This window comes from Oncorhynchus mykiss, chromosome 6 (assembly GCF_057628025.1).
Source record: "Oncorhynchus mykiss isolate SJ-2025 chromosome 6, ASM5762802v1, whole genome shotgun sequence".
NCBI lineage: Eukaryota > Metazoa > Chordata > Actinopteri > Salmoniformes > Salmonidae > Oncorhynchus > Oncorhynchus mykiss.
The window spans coordinates 63,840,364-63,863,566 of record NC_143027.1 but is presented as its reverse complement, the minus strand read 5'-3'; the positions used below and the strand labels follow the sequence as shown (position 1 = coordinate 63,863,566).

Here is a 23,203-nt window from a genome sequence, read left to right as displayed (position 1 = left end):
ACTCAAACACAGTCTTACATGGCTCTCCATGTAAGATGACATTTATTCACGACAAAACCTAGAGTCCAGTAACTTAGTGTATAAAACAAACACATGTATAATTGAAATACTGTATCAGGAGCAGGACTTTACAAGTCATGAGCAGGAGGAGGCTACCAAAACACCCCCCCCCCCCCCCCCCCGAAGAGCATTGAGGAGAGGATAGTGGGTGATCAGAATGAGCTCTGACAAGCAGAGTTGGTGCTGTGTGCATGTGGCCACAGGGCCCTGCTAACACAGTGATATAAGATAGGGACGCATCTTTGATGTGACACGTCAAAACAAAGCAGCAGAAGCAGGAATATGACATCACACAGTAGAAACCAGATACTGTAATTCAGTGTTGTTGCTGGGAACATGAAATGTCTATACGTTATGGGTGTTCAGAGTCAGTTGGTATAGTGTGATAGTGTAGTGTAGTGACCTATAGCAGGGTTATATCGCTAGCAACAACAGAATAAATTATTACAGTAGAAATAGGAGAATGTCTTCTTTCTAATGATGTCAACATTATTTATTAACTCCAAATATTGAGCTAATTACACTCACTGGAGCCAATTACCAGCTGACACTGAAGTATCTGGCATACTGTAGGCTACCAGTGCGTCAAGTGCCGCTGGCTGCTGGTAAACTTTCTTGACTTGGACATAAATTTTTGCAAACATATCATTCACTTGATGCTAAGACAAGACATGTGAGAAGAAAATAATGGCTAGGTTGCCGGTTTGCCTGGGAGAGGGTCCCTGGGCAAAGAAAGGGTTGAAGACCCATTGCCTATTGAAAGAGCTGCTGTGATGAAGACACATTTTTGGGGGATGGGATAAACAGATAACAAACTCCTGCTCATGCTTTGACATGCTTCCCTCCCTCCACTTTATCCCCTACATCTGGTTGTCATTGTACTGTGGGGTGTTGCTGGAGTACTGCTGATCCGGCATCATGGCCCCCGTGGCGGCTCCCATAGCTGCCTGCTGCGCTGCCTGCTGGACGTGGGGGTTCTTCCAGGCCCCTGTAGTCCACTCCTCCTGAGCCTTGCCTATGCTTCCCCCGCTGCCACGGTAGAAGTTATGGACCTGGAGAGAGGGAGCAGTGGGACGACAGGAAAATGTCAGGCTGCACATAAAGATGACAGAGAGCAATGGAGACCTTTGTTGCTGCCCTATGCACCAGCCGGCACAATGGGCATAAGTGACTGACATAAAGATCAGCACATCTTCATGCTCTACGTGTCCCATGGTTGTGACGGAACACAGATGGTACAGACTTGCCTTGGTGAGGGCGATGAAGGACAGCGTTGCCGTGGCAGTGAAAAAGAGGGTGGGGATGAGCATCAGCAAGGCGATCCAAAGGTTGTAGCTGAAGAAAGAGATGGTGGCCAGCCAGCCGCTGAGAGATATAGAGAAGAAGAAAACACTTACCATTTGCCCCTGTGTACTGAGTATCCCAAACATTAGGAACACCTTCCTTATGTTGAGTTACACCCCCCTTTTGCCCTCATAACAGCCTCAGTTCGTCGGGGCATGGACTCTACAAGGTGTTGAAAGTGTTCCACAGGGATGCTGGCCCATGTTGATGCTTCCCGCAGTTGTGTCAAGTTGGCTGGATGTCCTTTGAGTGGTGGACGATTCTTGATGCACATGGGAAACTGATGAGCGGGAAAAACCCAGCAGCGTTGCAGTTCTTGACACAAACCGGTGCGCTTGGCACCTACTACCGTACCCCGTTCAAAGGCACTTAAATATTTTGTCTTGTCCATTCATTCTCTTAATGGCACACAATCCATGTCTCAACTGTCTCAAAACTTTCAAATCCTTCTTTAAAAATCCTTCTCCTCCCCTTCATCTACACTGATTGAAGTGGACTGAACAAGTGACATCAATAAGGGATCATAGCTTGCACCTGTATTCACCTGATCAGTCAATGTCATGGAAAGAGCATGATCACTTTATGTAGTAGGCTAATATCTTGGCTCAGCCTTAAAAAAGTTGTGTGTCCCACATATAAAACCATCCATTTCTGAATGTTGACATTTATACACTTTATGGAAGCTGCCATTACAATTATATCTGCTAATCAAAGTGAACCCAGGTGACATTTAGCCCTTAAATTCAGACAGAATGACAGAATGGAGTCATAAATGTCCTGAGTGAGGCTATTTCCTGACTGTCATCTATTGCATTGTTAATGATATGACAGGATTTGGTAATGTAGGAGGTTATACTGCTGTTGTTTTAAAGACATACTTGTTTTGGCTAAACAGAGTTTGTCGGTAACACAATAACTTTCATTTATAATGCTTTATGGAACATTTTAGTAGCATTTATACATGTGTATAATCATTTATAATGGGCTTATTATTAAAAGTGATTTGAATGTGTAACCAGTTTACCAGTTTCCCCAGCCTGGGATCCCTATGCACTGGATAATACTGATGCCCACCTGGGCCATGAACACAAAGAAGAACGCCATGAAGTTGAACGAGCTGTCAGTCCTAGGAGAACAACAAAAGGAATTGTAAGTACACGGACACACAACACATTATACAGTGTGGTACTTGTTAATAAGTGAATCCCTTTTCAAGATTTCTCTTGGCGGTAACTGATTTCCCTTGACTGACGGTATATCCCTATGATCAAGCATAATGGTGCCATAGTAAGACCGGGAGGGTTTTCCTGACCACATAGCCTGATCAAGAAAAACTATGGGCCCTAGTTATATATTAAAACGATCTAGTGGTAGTTGGATACCTTATGGGTGTGCCTGACATCCACTTACTTGAAGGCCTTGTAGATGGGCCTGAACCAACACACATAGGAGCAGGGGGTGAAGAGAATCAACCATATGATGGCCATGCCAAAATTTGTCACGCCCCCTCCACCCAGCATCCACACAAAGCAGCCCACCAGATTCACAGCCAGGGTGATTGCATGCACTGTAAAACACACCACCAGGAGAACACACTGTTATACACACCAGTAGAACAAAGCAAAAGTATAATAATAACACCAGTCAGGGAACCAGCTCTCAGATAAATGTGCACTTTCTGTCCACTCCGGTTCCTTGAGTGCCCTTTCTGCAGTTGTCCATATTTTTTTCCCCCTTCTCTGTTTTGCTCTAAGTCTCAGTAATCTAGCAAACCTACTTCTCTTAAGATCGAATTGGTTGTAATTAAAGCGCTGCGTGAGCTAGGGGTTCAGTTCCAGCCTGCTCCACAGAACTGCCACAGGCAGCCAATCAGCTTCAATTACTGGTTCACAAAGGGAAAAGATATCCCTTCATCCGAACTACAAACCCAACCAGAGCTATAATAATAGACCCATTAAGTGATTAGTCTTTTTTCATCTCAGGCAAAGAAACGAAGTGAAGGCTAGAAGTATTTTAATTGGTTACTTTTGAGTTTTCTGTACAATTCTGTCTATTCTTGACCAATACATCTAATGTAACAAGGGTGACTATTCAATGAGATTAGTTAAATGGATTCAAATACATTTTAGAATGACTGAAATCATGGAAACATAAACTCATAGAAACATCAAACATGCAGATCAAGCACAACATACAAAAGGAATGACAGAAAGGATATAACAGATTACTCCATCAACACTGTTATTGGTGTATAAGTGGTTCAGAATACCTGTCTAAATGGGGGGGGGGGGGGGGTCTGCAGAGAGAAGAAAATATAAGTCAATAGATGAGAAGGGGCAGCGTATGCATAATCTCCCACCGGCCTGGATGAGAGACACACTAGTGTGAAGGCTCCTCAGAGGAGATAGCGGGGGACCATCCTCCTCAGTGAATTTCTGAAAAATGTAAATAGTGAAATAGTGGAAAAGTTATCCTTTTTAGATAAAATTATATACAAATATAGTCACGTCACTAAATAATTGACTTAGCCCATGCTCATTTAAAAAAAATGGTCTTCCCTCATCTTAAACGGCACAAACCACTGCTGACCTACACATATCTAGTTACAGCAGAAGACCCTCCGTCATTCTTTGTAGCTGTGGTGGATGAAGACAACCCATGTGGCATGGGAGAGGTTAACTGTCAGCTCCCGTGTGTTCACCACAATGATCTAATCTAAACAGTAGGCTACACTGGAGAGAGGGCTACACAGAAACTCTGCACAGAGTGGAAACTTGTTTCACACTATTGTGGTTCCTGAACCGTACTGTCCTGGGACACTTATTTTCCTTTCACACGTTCCTTTCCAGCACAGTTCCAGCAACTACGGTTGATGAGTAATCAGGCCAGCGCAGTGCAGCTTTGCTAGGCTCTCTTGGCTCAGCTCAGTAGTATGAAAGCAGTATAATAGTGCAATAAGACATCATAACCCCTAAATATGTGGACTTTATGACAGAGTGGTTGACTAGAGTTGTTCTAGTATGGGCTGTGGGTAGTGGGCTGTGGGTAGTGGGTAGTGGCAGTGGGCTGTGGGTAGTCGGCTGTGGGTAGTGGGCTGTGGGTAGTGGGCTGTGGGTAGTGGGTAGTGGCAGTGGGCTGTGGGTAGTGGGCTGTGGCTAGTGGGCTGTGGGTAGTGGGCAGTGGCTAGTGGGCTGTGGGTAGTGGGCTGTGGGTAGTGGGCTGTGGGTAGTGGGTAGTGGCAGTGGGCTGTGGGTAGTGGGTAGTGGGTAGTGGGCTGTGGGTAGTGGGTAGTGGGCTGTGGGTAGTGGGCTGTGGGTAGTGGGTAGTGGCAGTGGGCACTCACAGATCCACAGGTGGTAGAGTCTCTTGCACATGGTGCGATGCTGTTCAGGGATCTCCTCATCAAAGTCCTGGTAGAAACACGGCTGCAGGGGGATGAACCCCGGTATTGGAGGAAAGTTATTCTCTGCTGGAGAAATGACAATCATACATTAATGGCATTGGCAGGTGTGACATGTTAGGCTAGATACCAGTGTTTGTATGATTGGTTGATCAGAGACTAGCCAAACAATACAGTAAATGACTTTCATAGAACACCATGATTATGTACCAAAACATATGCATACTGTGTGTCAATTTCAATTCATGCAAATCCTTACCAGCCATGACTGTTGGTTTAGTTGTTCAGATTGTTTTGGTCCTCAATCTTTTGAACCTACAAATAAAGAAAGTGTAGCTTTGTAAATGCAGTCATTCTAAAACTCAGTAACAACACTAAACATCAGCTTTCTCACTCACAGGTGAAATGTATTTGCAAGTTATATTAGTAGGCCCGAACATAATAATTGAACAAAGACTACTGACAGAAAGAGATGGATCAATTATGCCAGTGTGCAGCTTATGTGTGACACCACTTGTGACATACTGTAGCTATGCTTTTATCCAATGCAGTGTTTTGAAGATCTATAATCTCAACGTTGTCACTTGTCACATTCGACTGAAGAGATTTGCTGACACACACACACAGAGACGTGTTGGTGGCATCGGCTCAATGGTGGCTCTTCAGGGTTTAAGAACTGGGATCCTTCCGGTGCGCGAGTAAATGTGGAGACTCAATAAGGCAGCCAGAGTCTTCATAGCCTAACATTCATGGTGTTTTGATTTGAATTCGCTGAATAGACCCATATACTACCGGTACTCGCTTCAAGTCAACCCGCTATCTTTGAAGTTAGTGCTATCCTGATAGGGATCAACTGACCCTAAAGGCATTAAGGACTTCCATTGGAAACATAATCTGCTTACCTCCTGTCCTGAGCGCACTGTTGCTATTTACAATGTCCTGTCCCTCGGCTGCATGCTATCAGTTCCACCTCATCGAATGTGAGGAATGACAAAGCTTGATAATGAAGAGATAAAGTAGAATAAATCACTGTTATTTCACTTTTTATACGAGGTCGTGGAAGTAATGTATCTCCAATGCCGTAGCTGTCCTATCATTGTCAGTAAATCTGCTGTCCCGTCAGTCCTGACCAATAGGCACACTGCTCTCTACTCGCGATATCTGCGTCTTAATATGATTATCCAATCGCTATCTGGCTCTCCCTCATTCCATGGCGGCTGCTCTCCACGGTTCTGAAGTTAATAGCCCGCTGTCTACAGAGAAAGCGAAGTAATCTGTGACCTACTCTGGTGTTACTGGTGCGCTTCGATCATTTTACTCATAATGATCACCAAATGAAAGTTTATGAAATTAATCAAATACAGGATTATTATTCAATAATTATCTAGTAGTGTATATTTTGGTTAATAATTGGCATAAAATCTTTCACTTAATGTTTGATATTCATATGCAAAAATTATGGTCAGCATTTGCGGTCTGTCAGGGGTCTCATTTATACTGTTTGATAGGGGTCATGGGGTTTATGGGCAGGACTAACATTGTTTACTGTTTATTAATGTCTTCTATCAAAAATGTACAAAACAGGAGGGGATGTTAGCCAGCAGATGGCAGTGTTGATATTGGTTTGTTTCTGGTTTGCCAGCTAGGGGGTTCAGTTCAGCACCGCTTTACTGATTGGAGTTACAGTATCATCTATCTATCCCCTTGACATACTCATCCTATGAATGTTCCTCATCTTACAGCGTAATATGACATGTATGTTTTAATGCTTTATGATGGATGAATTTAGCATGCGGATCTCTTCACTGTGCTTCTCTTGTTTACAGTAAACCTCAACCTTTATGTTCAACACTAGTTAAACGTTCTACATATCTATTCCAACAATAATGACTGGCATACCCAAAATGCACTGTCTGGTATAGCCCTTCCTTCATTGTCCTCAAATAGCTTAGCATGACAAATTGGATGTATTGACCATAGAGTCTCTCCAGCCCTTTTCAGCCTCAGATCCAATTGTCCCTATGTTCAATTACTCATATCCACAACATTAATAATTCATACATATATTACAATATCTTTCACAAAGTTAAAATATGCACATATTTGCATGTGATGAATACGTACTTGAGTCTTGGACTCTTGTAACACTAGCCCTTGGGCTAAAAGAGATCCTTACTAAAAATCAAATCAAGTCTAAGGACACGGTTGAAGAAATCTACCATAAAATGTGTAATTTTTTAAATATTCTTCGACATATAATAATATTTATAGTGTATGAGTCACTATATTTGCTTCTAATATTTTCCATCGCTGAGATAAACCCCTCATGTTTGCCCACCACATGTCTCTCTGTTAAAACCTTATCAGGATTCTTCCAGCCACTTACATTTTCACAGAGATGAAAAAAAAGAAGAATGACATTGAAATATCAAACAGACAAGACAGTATAGCCTAGCCGCTGAAGTTCAGTTCACATAAGGACAGAGGCAGTCAGTCATTTAGCTCCTCTCTGTAAGGCCAGCCTGTGATTTATTTCCACCAGAGGCTCCAAACTCATATGGCCCTGTCTATTTCATTATGGTGGCTGGCTGGGTGGTGCGGGCTGAAGGTCAGCCGGTGAGACAGGGACAATGAGTCTGTGTTCATCAGAGCTGGTGACATAAGCTAAGGTTAGACTTGACGTATCGCTGACCGGGATGTTAGTGATACAATTTTTTTTTAAGTACAGCTATATCTAGATCTCTGGGCTGACTGGGCTCTGCCTGTCCCAGACACAGCATGAGAGAGAGTCAAGTCCCTACAGAGCATCTAGAGAGGGTACCTTGTTTGCATTGTAAGTTTACTATGCTTTCCTGTAGGTTAAATCTTGAGTCCATTCTAAAATTAATCCAGGTGAAACTTGCATGGCCATTATTTGAAATTGCTCGTACAGCAGCATGTATGGACATCTGGTGATTCCTGTATCAACAGGCTAAGGAGCTTAACCTTGCAGTGCACTGCATGATACGTTGTTAAATTGCAATTTCATTTCCACTACTTGGCTTTTATTCTGCATAACTAAAGCCCTGTAGTAACCTGATTCTTCTGTTGGCAGGCAGGGGCCTTGCTTTGAAACCAACAGGCTGAAGGATGCCAAGAGCCCCATGCTGAGAGGAAGGGTGTGGGAGTCATCACAACAAAGAAGGAGAACACAGGAATCCTGCAGTAGCACTTCTGTTCAACAACCTTTAGGGGGCACTGTGATCCACTTTTCCTCAAACTGAAAGAGTGTGAGCAAGGTCGGTCAGTATGCTACTGCTACTGCTGCTGCTGAAGCTACTTGGGTGACTCTGGGTTTGTTCATTTTCCTGTGCTATTTCAGATGGAGTGCTTGGTTAACCTATCTATAGTTGCTGTGCCTATGTCTCTGTTTGTTTAAGTCACCTTTTTTTCAGAGCTGTGGGTTTCTACTTGTTGTTCAGAATGTGGTCTCTATCTACACACACACACACACACACACACACACACACACACACACACACACATGCTCACACTCACACTCACACTCAAAGTATATGCAGGTATATGCAAAACTAACATCCACATACAGACACCATGTTTGCACATGTACCAGTGGAGGCTGCTGAGGGGAAGACAGCTCATAATAATGGCTGGAATGGAGTATAATGGCTGGAATGGAGTGAATGGAATGGTATCCAAAATATTTACTCCATTCCAGCCATTATTATGAGCCGTCCTCCCTTCAGCAGCCTGCACTGACATGCACCCAGTACATGTGAGTTCAAAAACACTCCACATGCTCAAAACACACACACACACACACACACACACACACACACACACACACACACACACACACACACACACACACACACACACACACACACACACACACAAACACAAACACAAACACAAACACAAACACACACAATTACACACAGCACCCACATAACCCTTGAGAAGGCACTTGGTATGTGTAGAGCATGCATGGCTGCTCTCAGGCTGCCAGTCATGTAAACCCCCAGCCTCTGGCTTGGAGGCCAGTACAGTAATGTAAGATGCCACAGACCAGCCTATCTACAAACATGCACACGCACTCACACACTCTCTCTCTCTCTCTGTCTCTCTTTCTCTCTAAATCTCTCTCCCTCTTTCTCTCTTTCTCTCTCTTTCTCTCTCAATCTCTCTCAATCTCTCTTTCTCTCTCAATCTCTCTTTCTCTCTCAATCTCTCTCTCCCTCTCTCTCTCCCCCCTCTCTTTCTGTCAATCTCTCTCTCTCTCTCTCTCTCTCTCTCTCTCTCTCTCTCTCTCTCTCTCTCCCCCTCTCTCTTTCTGTCAATCTGTCAATCTTTTTCTCTCTCTCTCTCTCTCTCTCTCTCTCTTTCTGTCAATCTCTCAATCTCTCTCTCTCTCTCTCTCTCTCTCTCTCTCTCTCTCACACACACACACACATACAACGCACACATACAACACACACACACACACACACATACAGCTTCAGGGAGAGGAAAGATTGCCTTGCACACTGTTTTCTCCACAAGAAGGCCATTTGGCAGCACACCTCCCCTCTCCAATGAAACAGTGAAGTGTTTTGAGGGCAGTTGACACATCTGGAAACAACAAAAAAAGCTGAAAATACTCATATTATAAAACCACAAGGACTATCATCTTCCTGATGTGTCACATTGAGAAGTAATGGCAATAATTCTCAGTGATGAAATCCTTAAAATAGCACGGCTGGCATCTGCTTGCCCAAGGAGACACATTACAGTCATTGTCTAGTCTCCTCTTCTCAAAACGCATGACACACATCACATACTATACAATTTAGCCTGTGACAAACTTAAAGTATCAGAGAGAGAGAGAGTTCTGGAAAATGAATAAACAAGCCAATTAGTATCAAAAGGCCCCTGTATGCCTGTCCACTTGTCCTCACTAAAGACAGGGGTGAGATGGGGGAGAGTGGCCTGCGAGAGAGAGAGGCACCGCTGGGCATCACAAACCTCCCCCCAAAAACCCTGGCCCCTCAGCCTCCTATTGATCTGCAGTAGACGACTAAATGATCAATACATTTCTCTCCTCGGGAATAGTCCGCCTTCATAAAACAGGGTTTTTCCCTCTATAATGATCATCTTTTTCTGAAGCATTCTTTTCACTCTGACAGTACTGTATCTGTCCATCACCAACTAACGCAGTGGATGGATACGCTTTGGAGCGTTGAGGATAAACAGGCCATATTTAGAAAAGCCACATAGTATTTGGAAATTTCATCACAATTGAGATGAGCTACTACACTCATAGAAAAAAAGGTGCTATCTAAACCTAAAAGGGTTCTTCAGCTGTCCCCATAGGGGAACCCTTTCCACAGAGGGTTCTACATGAAACCCCAAAGGGGTTCTCCTATGGGGACAGCCAAATAACCCTTTTGGAGCTCTTTTTTATAAGAGTGTATGGGTGATGTCGTTTGAATCATTCCCCCAAATCTTCCCAGCCATAGGAAATGTCTGTTTCCAGTTTAGAATATCTCTATGTTGGAATGTCTCTGAAGCTTTTCAGATGTAACAGGGGCCGACTAGGGCTCAGCACATCTCTGGGAGAGATCTTTCTTGCCTCCCTGACAGCAGAGAATGTACAGATATCTGCTCCATTCTCTTTACGTACATGTAGCATGAACATACTCCATGCTACACCTAATCTCCATCAGAGACTCACAGATGGAAATGTGAATGTCTTTGAAATGTTCTGAGCTCCCTGCGTCCCTTCTTAAGACTCCTGCAACTCTTCCACTTTTCTCTCCCCCTCCTTCCCTCCACCTCCCCCCCCCCCCCCCCCTCTCCCCCTCTCCTCCATCCTTACTCCTGTTCCTATCTGACCCTCTCTCTGTACTCCATGAATATTCACCAGCGGCAGGTCCAGTCTCGACAGTGCTTATTAAAACCATCTCTAATAACATGCACCTTCAATAGAACGCCAAAACACAGATAAGAGTTGGCTTGTGGTGAGAGCTCTCTCTCCCACAGCTAACAAGGCCCCCATTGATGGGACACTTGAGACGACGACATGTTAGCAGTGCAGGACCAAGCTTTCCTTCCCAGAGCAGGACCGAGCTTTCCTTCCCAGAGCAGGACCGAGCTTTCCTTCTCAGAGTAGGACCGAGCTTTCCTTCTCAGAGCAGGACCGAGCTTTCCTTCTCAGAGCAGGACCGAGCTTTCCTTCCCAGAGCAGGACCGAGCTTTCCTTCTCAGAGCAGGACCGAGCTTTCCTTCCCAGAGCAGGACCAAGCTTTCTTTCCCAGAGCAGGACTAAGCTTTCTTTCCCAGAGCAGGACCGAGCTTTCCTTCTCAGAGCAGGACCAAGCTTTCTTTCCCAGAGCAGGACCGAGCTTTCCTTCCCAGAGCAGGACCGAGCTTTCCTTCTCAGAGCAGGACCGAGCTTTCTCTCCCAGAGCAGGACCGAGCTTTCCTTCTCAGAGCAGGACCGAGCTTTCCTTCTCAGAGTAGGACCGAGCTTTCCTTCTCAGAGCAGGACCGAGCTTTCTCTCCCAGAGCAGGACCGAGCCACACAGCCTTTTACTGAGATTTTAAATCTACTTTTAAGCTAGAATACAAACTGCTTCCTTCACAGAATATTGGTTATAGCTTGTGTTCAGAGGGATTCTGCCCACACTGCTTCCCCTCCACTCCTCCTCCCTGGCTTCCCCTCTCTTTGCCCCTCTCAACAGAGGAGATTAGGATGGGAAAGTCAGCTTGCCTCATCAGCTTGGCTAACACTGCATTGATGAGGCGCAATGAGCCTCATTGGGGCTGTGCCGACTGTATGTTCCACGGCCCAGAAAAGAAGATAGAGGACAGAGTTAATGTTTTCTCTGCTCCCTCCCTCCCTCTCTTCACCCCTCACCTCTCCCTCTGTAGGCAGATTGGTAGGAGTGGGCAGAAGGCTGGGCTTTTGTGCCTTTGCCCATGAGATCATAACCCAGGATGTGCTCAGAATAATGAAAAGAGGGAGGCATTACATCATGAACAAACACACACACCCTGGTACCTCATTGAATAGTAGTGTGTGTGTGTGTGTGTGTGAGGTAAGTACATGTTTGCCTTGTTAAACTCTGAATATGAATGTCCTCCTCCCACCCTGTTCCCCCCTCAGTGCTCCAGGGTTGGGCATGCTGCCAGTGAGACCCCGGTGGTATTGTACTACTAAAGCAAACCATTTGCCCAGTCACCCTTAGTCTTGGTTTCTATGGAGACCCCTTCCTCCTCGCCAAGCATGCACTCGGCACCCCTCCAGCGGAACGGGGTGGGATAACACCAAGCTGGCCAATCACACACACTCACCTACTTTACATATGCAAACATGGACCATGAACTTCTCCACAATGCACAGTTTGCTCCCCAAATTATTACACTAGTGTTGGTTGAATGGCTGTTCTGAGAAGAAAAAGAGGTAGTAAAAAGCTATTAATTTCACCAAAACCACTTTTGTTGTTTGAATTGCGCACTAATTGCATCGTCTGACGGGTAAATGAAAAAAGAAACACATAAGATACGTATTTTGGTCTTTTCTCGTCCCCTGTAGCATGTTCTTTGTTGACATAACTCATGGTATGTTTGTCTGATGTAACATACCCTCAGCTTTTCCACCAGAGGGCAGTGCTCTGTCTGTGTCTTCTCCTCTCCTTACTGTAGAGCAGCCCTGCTGCTGCCTGTCAGACAGATAGACCTGACCTTGGGGGGGATGAAAATCAGCCACTGTGGAGGCTACTGCAGTCAACACAACCAAAATAAAAAACACCTCGGCACTTCAAGAACACTGTGACCTCTACAGAGCACAAAGGCCAGGGCAGGAACCACAGCCAGAAATAGAGGCCAGGAGAGATATGGGACCGTACAGGTGGCTGGGAGGGGAGGCAAGAGAAGAAAATGGATGCTTATCTCAACTAATTAGCATGGCCTTTTTGGCAACCATTAAAAGTATACAGCGAGACAGGGCAGGGTTTGGGTCTATTTGGTTTTACAATCGCTCTGCCTCAGCCTCTCCTCTGAGCATAGTAATCCTGTCTACTACTGCCATCCATTGTCCAAGATGTAAAGTCCCACACACAACCACTCATTTTAAAAGGCCCAAGGAGAAGAAGGAAAAATCGGATTTGTTCACACACAGGAAAAACACAAACGTTGGGTCCATTGCCAAAATAAAAACGACTTTTCCTGTTCACTGAAGCCTGACAACTTTACTATCCTAATTGGCCTCATTAAGTGGAACCTCAAAGTGTGTAAATAATTTGTCTGCAATAAGCTTGCCCTATCTTTAGCTCTCTTGGCTCGCTCTCTCTGACTTGTTTTCGTTGTGAAGAGAAAGGAGGCCCAGAGTTAAAATAGCAGCCCATAGTTCCTGGAGCAGATGTAGGATCTTAATTTGATCACCCTGTTGACTTTCCAGCAATTTAAACCTGTAGTGTATTTTAGTTTAAAAAAGGTGTCTGAAGTTCGTAATTTCCACTTTGAAATTTCAGACTTGATTTTACCTTACAAAAAATCTATCAACCCCTACAAAATGTCCATGGATTATAATCCACATAATAATTCAAATGTCCTGTTGTTGCAGGATTATTTTCTTGCTGTAGCAAACTGGCTCAAATTAAGATCCTGTATCTGTATTGTATTATCCTTTGACAAAAATAACCTTTGATGTGGTAATGAGAGAGACCAGTGTAGAATCACAGCGCCACAGATCTCAAAATGCGTTCCATCTGAACATGGTTTATTACGAGGCTTGTTTCTGTAGTGTTAACAAATCACAGATGGGGTACTCTTGTTGTTGTTCTGGCAGGTTCTGTCGGTTTGTGGTTTTGGGGGAATAGAGTGAATTAAGATCAGAGTAGAGTTGCTCAGAGCCAGTTCTTTTCTGTTGTTAACTAGCTCTGTGGCACTAGTAGGACAAATCACGTCTCATCACTTTGTAAACATGCATGTCTGGAGCACTGCGACTTTGTTTCTACCATGGGCAAGCTAACATTCATGTAGTGCAGGGATGGGCAACTGCCGGACTGCAGCCCCCCCCCTTTCTACCATGGGCAAGCTAACATTCATGTAGTGCAGGGATGGGCAACTGGCGGCCTGCGCCCCCCCTTTTGTAGGCCCTGCGGATCAACAATAATTTACAAATAATCATTTACAAAAATAATTGATGAACTTGGTCGTGGTCTCAACTGGAATAGTAAAATGCATAAGGAGCAATTTCAAAACAAATTTGTGCATCAGCAGAATTTCACTTTTTATGTCAGTTAACATGTTTTAGATTGGTAAATTAGTCTAGCCAAACTTATAGTAATCATGGTCGAATTACCGACCTGGGGGCCCCCATTGATCTTTAGTCACTCTCACTCAGATATCACATTAAAAACAGCAAACACTTATCTTCACCCTTTGGCAAAATATGTAGAATTGCAGTAAATTAGCTGTAAAACGGCTCATTTTGCTTCTACACCCCATTGTGAAATGAATAGAAATTCATGAAACCTTTTATAAAATTGCAAAATCATCTCCCCGCCACATGGCAGACCGTGTAGAATTGCAGCAAACTTGCTTTAAAACTGCAACATTGCAGCCTCTGCTCCTGTCGTGTCACATGTCACATGTCACATGTCACACACATAGAAGTTGTCCGCTCAGTCTCTTTTTCTTTCTCAGTACCGTTTGAGATCACACTTCTAACAAGCAACTTTAAAAGGCATTTCTAAAGTCATATGCAAACCAGCTTATAAAGGGTTTATAAAGTCTTTATTCATTCATGTTTTGGTTGAAGTAGGAACATATTTCTCTTGGGTTAGTAATCACTTTCAGAATGCAGCCTACTACACTTTGCATGTTGGTGGAGAGTTTTAATTGCAGGGGTCATACTATATACTGTACTACCTCTTTACGGACAGCTGTTCCTGTATTGAAGTGACCAATGCACTCAGTATTTTATGACGGCTGGTGAAAGGAGAGAAAGCGTTGTCAGACCACAAACACTCAAGTCCCAACCACATCTGGTATTACATTCAAAAGGAATTTTTCTAATCCAATAACAAATTATCCAAATAACAACACAGTCACAGGATTTGTGTCAGCACATGGTATTGAAATTCATCCCGCCTGGCCCAAAACACCAATCTCTCTGAATGTGGCCATAATCCAATCAACACCAGGCATAGACAGAGTGCATTGTACATTGGCGAGGCATTGAACAGGAGATGGGAGTTCTTCTTACCTATTCACCACAATAACAGGATGGACTCAGATCGACCCGTCAGATCCCTGGAAACAAGGGGCTGCAATGCAAAGTGTCTGTGCAGGCACTAATCCCTCAGCCACATTTCTCCAACTCCAACCAATCTCCTCCTGTAGGCATACTATTCCCCTGGCTGCAGAGCAGAAACGGCGCATGGGGCTGCTGGGTATGCCACAGCATGTTATTGTCTCCTCTCTCTCTCAGACGGCTGGGGTCCAGCTGGCTCCTGCTATGTGTTATCATGTGAAAACCAATGGCGGGTCCCTTAACACATGGTGCAGGGCAGGGCAGGGCAGGGCAGGCCAGGCGGCGACTAGATGGGTGATTGGTATGCAGTCAGAGCCCCTTCACTAGCGAAGGAGCACATGTTCAATCCCTGGTCCTCATCTCTACCCTTTCTCTACCTCCCTCTCTTCTCTCCCTCTCTGGTGAGGGTGAGGCTGCATGCCCTGAGAATTGAGATAAAAATTATATTTTCAACTGATTTAAGGGTACTGGCTAAACCATGGAGCAACTAGGGGGGCATGTATTACGTTGGCTATCATAATGATGTGTGATATGAATAGTTATCTGGGAGAAATCTTGTTTTGCTGTAGGCTGTATGAGTGCCATGTGTGCATTTTGAACACATGGCAGGTGCACCCAACCTTGGACACCACCAGTGGCAACACGTAATTCAGGGCAGGTGGGGCAGCCTAGCTCAGGGCTTTCTGTGGTGGTGGGGCAGTCAGCAGAAAATATGGAGCGTAGGGGTTGATAATGTTCTCTAGTTGCGCCGTGATTGGCTCAGTGTTCTGTCACTCATGGGGACACTACGTCACTGCCAAATCTAAGGGTAGAGCCTGGAAAGTCAAGCTCCTTGGGTGCTGCCATAGAGTTACATTAGAAGTGCCCATCCAAGAAGGCTCAATGTCATTGGCCATAGATAAATATGATGTCAAATCACGTTACATCTACAATAGCTTGATTGGACTGATCATGTCAACATCATACTTTCAAATCTAGGCTAGCAGTCATCATCATTAATCAAGTTGACAATCTAATGAAAATCCGTTTTAATCTTTGTCATATGAAGAGAAATTATAGATAAAATGTATAAGTGCTCATTTGCCATTGGACATAAACATTATACAACAAGTTGGAAATGGCAAATTCCACAATGACTGGTTTGAAAGGAATCAGTTGCTAACTGCAAGCATTGCAGAGCAATCACTAGCCTGCTATTCAGTGGAGTGGGTGTGTAGTCCCAATTCTGGGGTTAAGGGTCTCTTTTCCACATGTAAAATAATAAACATTCAACATTGGCCATGCTGTCAATCCAGCATGATTTCTGCCGCGCTCAAAACAACTGTTAACTCAGAACTAGGAAATTTGACTTCAGTGAGTTCAAGACAACTGGGAACTCGGGAACAAACGAGCTCCGACTGGGAAAATAAGTTTTGAACAGTCATCCAACTCGGAATTGTAAATCGGGAACTCTGTCCTCTTTCTAGACCTACGACCTGAAGATCACTGACGTCATCATAATTCAACCTTGTTTTTTTCAGAATGCCCAGTTGTCTTGAAAGCACCATAAATCCATAGAATGTCAGACTTCGATAACAAAGTTTAATGACAAATTGTGCCCACGAAGGACTGCTGCGCCACCTTCCTGTTCAATTGCAGACAGAGTTCAGTGTGCATGTTGTCCGGACCTCTGGCAGTCTCTATAGGGGTACCACAGGGTTCAATTCTCGGGCCGACTCTTTTCTCTGTATTTATCAATGATGTCGCTCTTGCTGCGGGCGATTCCCTGATTTAACTCTACGCAGACGACACCATTCTGTATACTTCTGGCCCTTCCTTGGACACTGTGCTAACTAACCTCCAAACAAGCTTCAATGCCATACAACACTCCTTCTGTGGCCTCCAACTGCTCTTAAACGCTAGTAAAACCAAATGCATGCTTTTCAACCTTTCGCTGCCCGCACTCGCCCGCCCGACTAGCATCACCACCTTGGACGGTTCCGACCTAGAATATGTGGACAACTATAAATACCTAGGTGTCTGGCTAGACTGTAAACTCTCCTTCCAGACTCATATTAAACATCTCCAATCCAAAATCAAATCTAGAATCGGCTTTCTATTTCACAACAAAGCCTCCTTCACTCACGCCGTCAAATTTACCCTAGTTAAACTGACTATCCTACCGATCCTCGACTTTGGCGATGTCATCTACAATATAGCTTCCAACATTCTACTCATCAAACTGGATGCAGTCTATCACAGTGCCATCCATTTTGTTACCAAATCACCTTATATCACCCAACCCTGCGACCTGTATGCTCTAGTCGGCTGGCCCTCGCTACATATTCGTCGCCAGACCCACTGGCTCCAGGTCATCTAGGTAAAGCTCCGCCTTATCTCAGTTCACTGGTCACGATAACAACACCGACCCGTAGCACACGTTCCAACAGGTATATCTCACTGATCATCCCCAAAGCCAACACCTCATTTGGCCGCCTTTCCTTACAGTTCTCTGCTGCCAGTAACTTGAACGAATTGCAAAAAGAGACTTTTATTTCCCTCACCAACTTTAAACATCAACTATCTGAGCAGCTAACCGATCGCTGCAGCTGTACATAGTTCATCTGTAAATAGCCCACCCAGTCTACCTACCTCATCCCCACACTGTTTTCATTTTATTTACTTTTCTGCTTTTTTGCACACCAGTATCTCTACTTGCACATCATCATCTGCTCATTTATCACTCCAGTGTTAATCTGCTAAATTGTAATTATTCGCTCCTATGGCCTATTTATTGCCTACCTCCTCATGCCTTTGCACACACTGTATATAGACTTTCTTTTTCTACTGTGTCATTGACTTGTTTATTGTGTTATTGGCTTGTTTATTGTTTACTCCATGTGTAACTCTGTGTTGTTTTCTGTGTCACACTGCTTTGCTTTATCTTGGCCAGGTCGCAGTTGCAAATGAGAATGTGTTCTCTACTAGCCTACCTGGTTAAATAAAGGTGAAATAAAAAATAAATAAATAAAAAGTGAGCACAGCACAACATGGTGAGTCCAAAAATGTATTGTATGCTGCTGCATAAGTGATGTAATATGCCAGGGAGATATGTATTCCTTAGCTAAGAAAGTAATACTAAGTGTAGGTTGTGTAGTAAGCTGTTAGTAGCCCATGCGCTACACCCTAATCATTTGGTATATTTTCCCCTCTTAATTTCGCCTACTGTTCTGACTTGGTGGTGCACATGTAGCCTATATCCTGTTTTAGAGAAATGTAATCATAGAATATTGTAAAAGCTTTCATTGTCTGTTTATATGCCCCCTTTATTTATACAACTGGTCTGGCTTGGTGTACCGGGAGAACACTGTAAGATTGGCCCTTGTTTTGAATTCTGTTGCTGTACATTTCAAAAGTGCTGAACAAATAGATATATTGACGTCCTAGCTTGCTCATTAATGTCTTAATCAAAATTACGGTTTGCCTCTTATCCCCTTGTTGTCCCCTTATGCCATAGTTTGTACATCTCAATTGTCAGTAGAAACCACATTTGTTTAAGCAAGTCAGCCATATCAGCTAAGTTTTTTTAAAGGCAGTAAAGGAAGCTGAATGAACTGTTTCGCTGCCAGACAAGGCTCCGCTGATAGCCAGGTGTAGCAGTGGTAAGGTGTTGGGACTGCTGTTGGGACAGCTGTATGTAGGCCTTAACAGTTTGTGGGCACCTTTTGTCACCGCTATAGTGCAATTAATGTATTGTTTAGTGTTGTATTGTGGCTTTGCTGGCTTGCATCCCTATTATAATTATTTAGTTTGCCCCACCAGTATTTAAATGCTAAAATCGCCTGTTTTAAACGTCAGTTGACTCAGCTGCCCAAGCTGTGTCTTCCATATGAAACTGCATAATTGTATTTTATTATTTATTTAACCTTTATTTAACTAGGCAGAACAAATTTGTATTTACAATGATGGCCTACCCCGGCAAACGCGGACGACGCTGGGCCAACTGTGCGCCGCCCTATGGGATCCCAATCACGGCCGGATGTGATACAGCCTGGATTCGAACCAGGGACTGTAGTGACGTCTCTTGTACTTAAATGCAGTTATTTAAACGTCATTCGGGAGCCCAATATAGCGAGATTGATTCTAGTTTTTTGCCGGCTATATAGGCACGGCTGCGGCACACAGCAGTCTATTCACAGGCATAGAGCTCAACAACAAAGATAGGGGGTGTGTGAAATTATTGGCAGCGTTTCAGGTGACTCCAGGAGACACCTAAATTGGGACTTGCCAGTGTGTTTGGGGAGTGTGTGTGTATATGTGCATACATCCGTACGTGTGTGTGTGTACGAGTGTGCGTGTGTGGAGCAGCCAACACACACTTACATTCGCTCACAACATGGCGATGAAAGGCCGAGAGACACGACGGCTCTCTCCCCACTAAATGCAACCATGTTCTGAGTGAAAGCAGGGTACTATGCCGAAGGGAAATACATTAACTAATAGCCAACTAATAGTCTATTTCAGAGAGGATCTAATTGCGGATTCCATGATATGCATGCTGATCGCGGTATAGCTGGCTGTAGAGACCCGCACGCTGCTTTACCCCTCTGCTGGAAATCAATGCTTTACATGGCGGTGGAGACTATCTGGTTTTTCTATCTACTTTCGTTGGGCTTCTGTGGACCATCCGTTCAAGGTAAGTTGCTTAGCTTAATATAAATGTTATTGACTTGGGCATGCCTTTCAAGTTAGTAATGTGTTATATTATAGTTATCTTTCAGAACATATGCAGGTGCGATAGGAAGAGATTGGTTAGTGAACACATTTTGCACCTTACTCGTTGCAGTGTTTGTATCTAACTGTTGAGTCTAGGTAACAGGACTATGGTAGGTATATCTAGCAAAGGCTATAACGTTCTTACTTTTGTTCAATAGCCCATTCGTCTTCCAGCACACGCTGTCGGGTTTCTCTTTATACCCAAATGCTGGACTGCCGGTTACAAAGTTAGTTGCACATATGCAACTATGTAACCATTATCTGCCCATAACGTATTTAATGTTACAGTGGTGGCATGCGTTCATTAAAGACATGTGCTGTGGGGTTGAGTTTGAGGAATGTGAGTTGCGTTTCAAGATGTTTAAATAATGAGCGTTAAACATGTGGCCTGTGGGTTTTCTGCACAAATATAATTTCTCACAATTCAAAAGCGTTGCCGGTGGGACAAAATCGTTTTTCAGATGTCACGATTTATAAATGTAATGCAATACCCCATATTGCTACTACAGGAGTTTGCCTCTAGTAAGGTGTATGCCTAAATAACACTGTTATTACAATTATTTATGAGCTGCTCTCATACCTTACAAACGAAAACGTTTCTTATCAATTGTCACATAATTGTATTTATGTTTGTGCTCTTGCCTCGAAACAAATGAAGGCTTATTATATTTTGTGATGTTTGAATCGTCATATCGAACATGTGCCTTGTGTTTTGGGGGCTTGGGAGTGGATGCACTTGGTCGCTGCCTTTCAGGCATCGCGGTGGCCTTCAGATGAAGAAGGGAAGCGGTGATTTGAGAGCCATGGAGCCACCGATAGGCGGCGAGGAAGCGAGGCAGCCAGGCGCTGAGCGAGAGAGACCAGCCACAGAATTGTCGACAAAGAAAAGTGCAGGAGCACGAGAGTAGAAACATGAAATGGGCCGATGGGATTTTGTTCTGCTTTAGCCTATCTGAAGTAGCTCACGTTAGAGGAAAGGCAAACATATTGGATCATTGCTTTGAAAAACGTGGAAGAATAGTGGTATCAGGGCTGACAATGCTTTCCTGTTAATCAAGATGCATGGAGGAGCATCCCTGTTCTACCTGAATATGTACAAGTGAGACTTCAAGTATGTCTCACAAACCAATAGGATGGGTAAAGAGGTTGTTGATCATGTAATTTGGACTAATGCATTTTCAAGGCTAGAGAACACAAACTGTGTTCCATGATAATGCATTTTCTACCCATTCTATCCATCATGTTGTCACAATGAGGTTTAAGCTGGAGATACAAACTACAGTACATTACCTTGAGGGGTTGTGTGTGTGTGTGTGTGCTCGTGTGTGTGCTTGGAACAGGCAACAGTGGCATGTGCTCATCACAAGGCCCACAGTAGTGTGTGTGAGCATCTCCCTCAGCCCTCATACACCCTGGGGTGTGTTCCCACAGCCCACAGTGGAGCATTGTAGAGCCTTCACTGGACTGGTGGGAGCTTTCCTGTCTGTCTGTGTGTGTGTGTGTGTGTGTGTGTGTGTGTGTGTGTGTGTGTGTGTGTGTGTGTGTGTGTGTGTGTGTGTGTGTGTGTGTGTGTGTGTGTGTTTGTGAGAGTGGTATGTTTGGAGAGAGAAAGAGGAATGTTAAGGGTGGTGGGTTGGTTAGGAGGGTGTTGTGGGAACTGGAGCCGGCGAGTGGAGGTTGCTGGGTGGGAGTAGGGGGTGATAGTGGGGCAGGGATGAATTGACTGGAGAGAGTTTGGGTGCATGGGATGTCGCTGTATCAGATCCACAAACAAAGAGCTTGTTTTTTCCATTTGAAAGATCAAATGAAAATATGTCAACTCCTCTGAACTCATCAGGAACAAATGAATGCTGTGAGAGTGCGTGTCTGTGTGTTTAGATAAGCTCTCTGTCTCTCTCTCTCCCTCTAACCCAGTACTCCCGCTAGGAGTGTCACATGCACACCGACCAAATTACTGGGGTTTCACTGAACCCTCATCACTTCTTCACTCAAAAGAGGCATCCTCTCTATGGTTCCCAGCGTTGTCTCCTATTCTCCTTTACTCTCTAATCCTGACTCCCTCTAGTCATCCTATCTCATCCATGGTCAACAATTTAATGCTCAGTGTTAATCAGCCCACTGACCCCTGCTTCAATTTGACTCCTCCTCACTCTTCCTACCTCTGTCTGAGGCTCGACTGACCTCTGTCCCTCCTAGTCCTTCATCATTGGTCCTGTTCAATGCCTCCCTCCCCTTCATTCCTACCTTCCTCAATGTAATCACAGATATTATATCACAGTGCCATCCGTTTTGTCACCAAAGCCCCATATACTACCCACCACTGCGACCTGTACGCTCTCGTTGGCTGGCCCTCGCTTCATACTCGTCGCCAAACCCACTGGCTCCAGGTCATCTACAAGACCCTGCTAGGTAAAGTCCCCCCTTATCTCAGCTCGCTGGTCACCATAGCAGCACCCACCTGTAGCACGCGCTCTCTGGTCACCCCCAAAACCAATTCTTACTTTGGCCGCCTCTCCTTCCAGTTCTCTGCTGCCAATGACTGGAACGAACTACAAAAATCTCTGAAACTGGAAACACTTATCTCCCTCACTAGCTTTAAGCACCAACTGTCAGAGCAGCTCACAGATTACTGCACCTGTACATAGCCCATCTATAATTTAGCCCAAACAACTACCTCTTCCCCTACTGTATTTATTTTTCTCCTTTGCACCCCATTATTTCTAATTTGCACATTCTTCCACTGCAAATCAACCATTCCAGTGTTTTACTTGCTATATTGTATTTACTTCGCCACCATGGCCTTTTTTGCCTTTACCTCCCTTATCTCACCTCATTTGCTCACATTGTATATAGACTTATTTTTCTACTGTGTTATTGACTGTATGTTTGTTTTACTTCATGTGTAACTCTGTGTTGTTGTATGTGTCGAACTGCTTTGCTTTATCTTGGCCAGGTCGCAATTGTAAATGAGAACTTGTTCTCAACTTGCCTACCTGGTTAAATAAAGGTGAAATTAAATAAAATAAAACAAATTAACTGGTTGTGTTTGGTGAAAGTAGTAGGTTGGTAGGTGTTACCCATCCAATCATATATAGATCTGTTTTTTTCCCAGGAGTTGAGTTAGGAAGGATATCTAAATTGGAACAGGGCCTATATCCACCAACTCCATCCCTATTACATGCCACTGACTCAGTCCTAGTCTGCAGCACCCCACGTCAGCCCCTGTCTGCAGCACCCCACGTCAGCCCCTGTCTGCAGCACCCTACCTCAACCCCTGTCTGCAGCACCCTACATCAGCCCCTGTCTGCAGCACCCTACATCAGCCCCTGTCTGCAGCACCCTAC

At 44.3% G+C, this 23,203-nt stretch overlaps 2 protein-coding genes across 3 annotated transcripts in view; one reads left to right on the top strand and one right to left on the bottom strand.

The window, feature by feature from the left end:
• Positions 1-5,958, bottom strand: LOC110526331 (secretory carrier-associated membrane protein 5). Of its 2 annotated transcripts, none has more exons than XM_021607203.3 (7): positions 5,707-5,958; positions 5,064-5,119; positions 4,748-4,873; positions 2,815-2,971; positions 2,429-2,530; positions 1,308-1,425; positions 1-1,112 (listed from the first exon to the last, which is right to left on the bottom strand). In XM_021607203.3, exons 2-7 carry the CDS (start codon positions 5,068-5,070, stop codon positions 921-923), a joined length of 702 nt encoding a protein of 233 aa, XP_021462878.1. In that variant the 5' UTR covers positions 5,071-5,119; positions 5,707-5,958; the 3' UTR covers positions 1-920. The 2 variants fall into 2 exon arrangements, with proteins under 2 accessions (XP_021462878.1, XP_021462879.1); XM_021607204.3 differs by having other exon boundaries at positions 4,748-4,870; positions 5,707-5,905.
• Positions 5,959-19,251: 13,293 nt separating this feature from the next.
• Positions 19,252-23,203, top strand: part of igdcc4 (immunoglobulin superfamily, DCC subclass, member 4) — a 62,839-nt gene continuing 58,887 nt past the window's right edge. The window contains exon 1 of the mRNA XM_036980687.2: positions 19,252-19,779. Coding sequence (XP_036836582.2) covers positions 19,635-19,779 — 145 coding nt within the window. The 5' untranslated portion in view covers positions 19,252-19,634. The remainder of the gene's footprint in view (positions 19,780-23,203) is intronic.

What these genes read in the sequence shown, in the direction of transcription:
- LOC110526331 (XM_021607203.3), bottom strand. An exon ending in ACTCTACCACCTGTGGATCT is followed by an intron (nt 2,972 to 4,747) that starts GTGAGTGCCCAC and finishes TGTGTTTTACAG; the next exon opens with TGCATGCAATCACCCTGGCT. An exon ending in ATCCCAGGCTGGGGAAACTG is followed by an intron (nt 1,426 to 2,428) that starts GTAAACTGGTTA and finishes TATATCTCTCAG; the next exon opens with CGGCTGGCTGGCCACCATCT.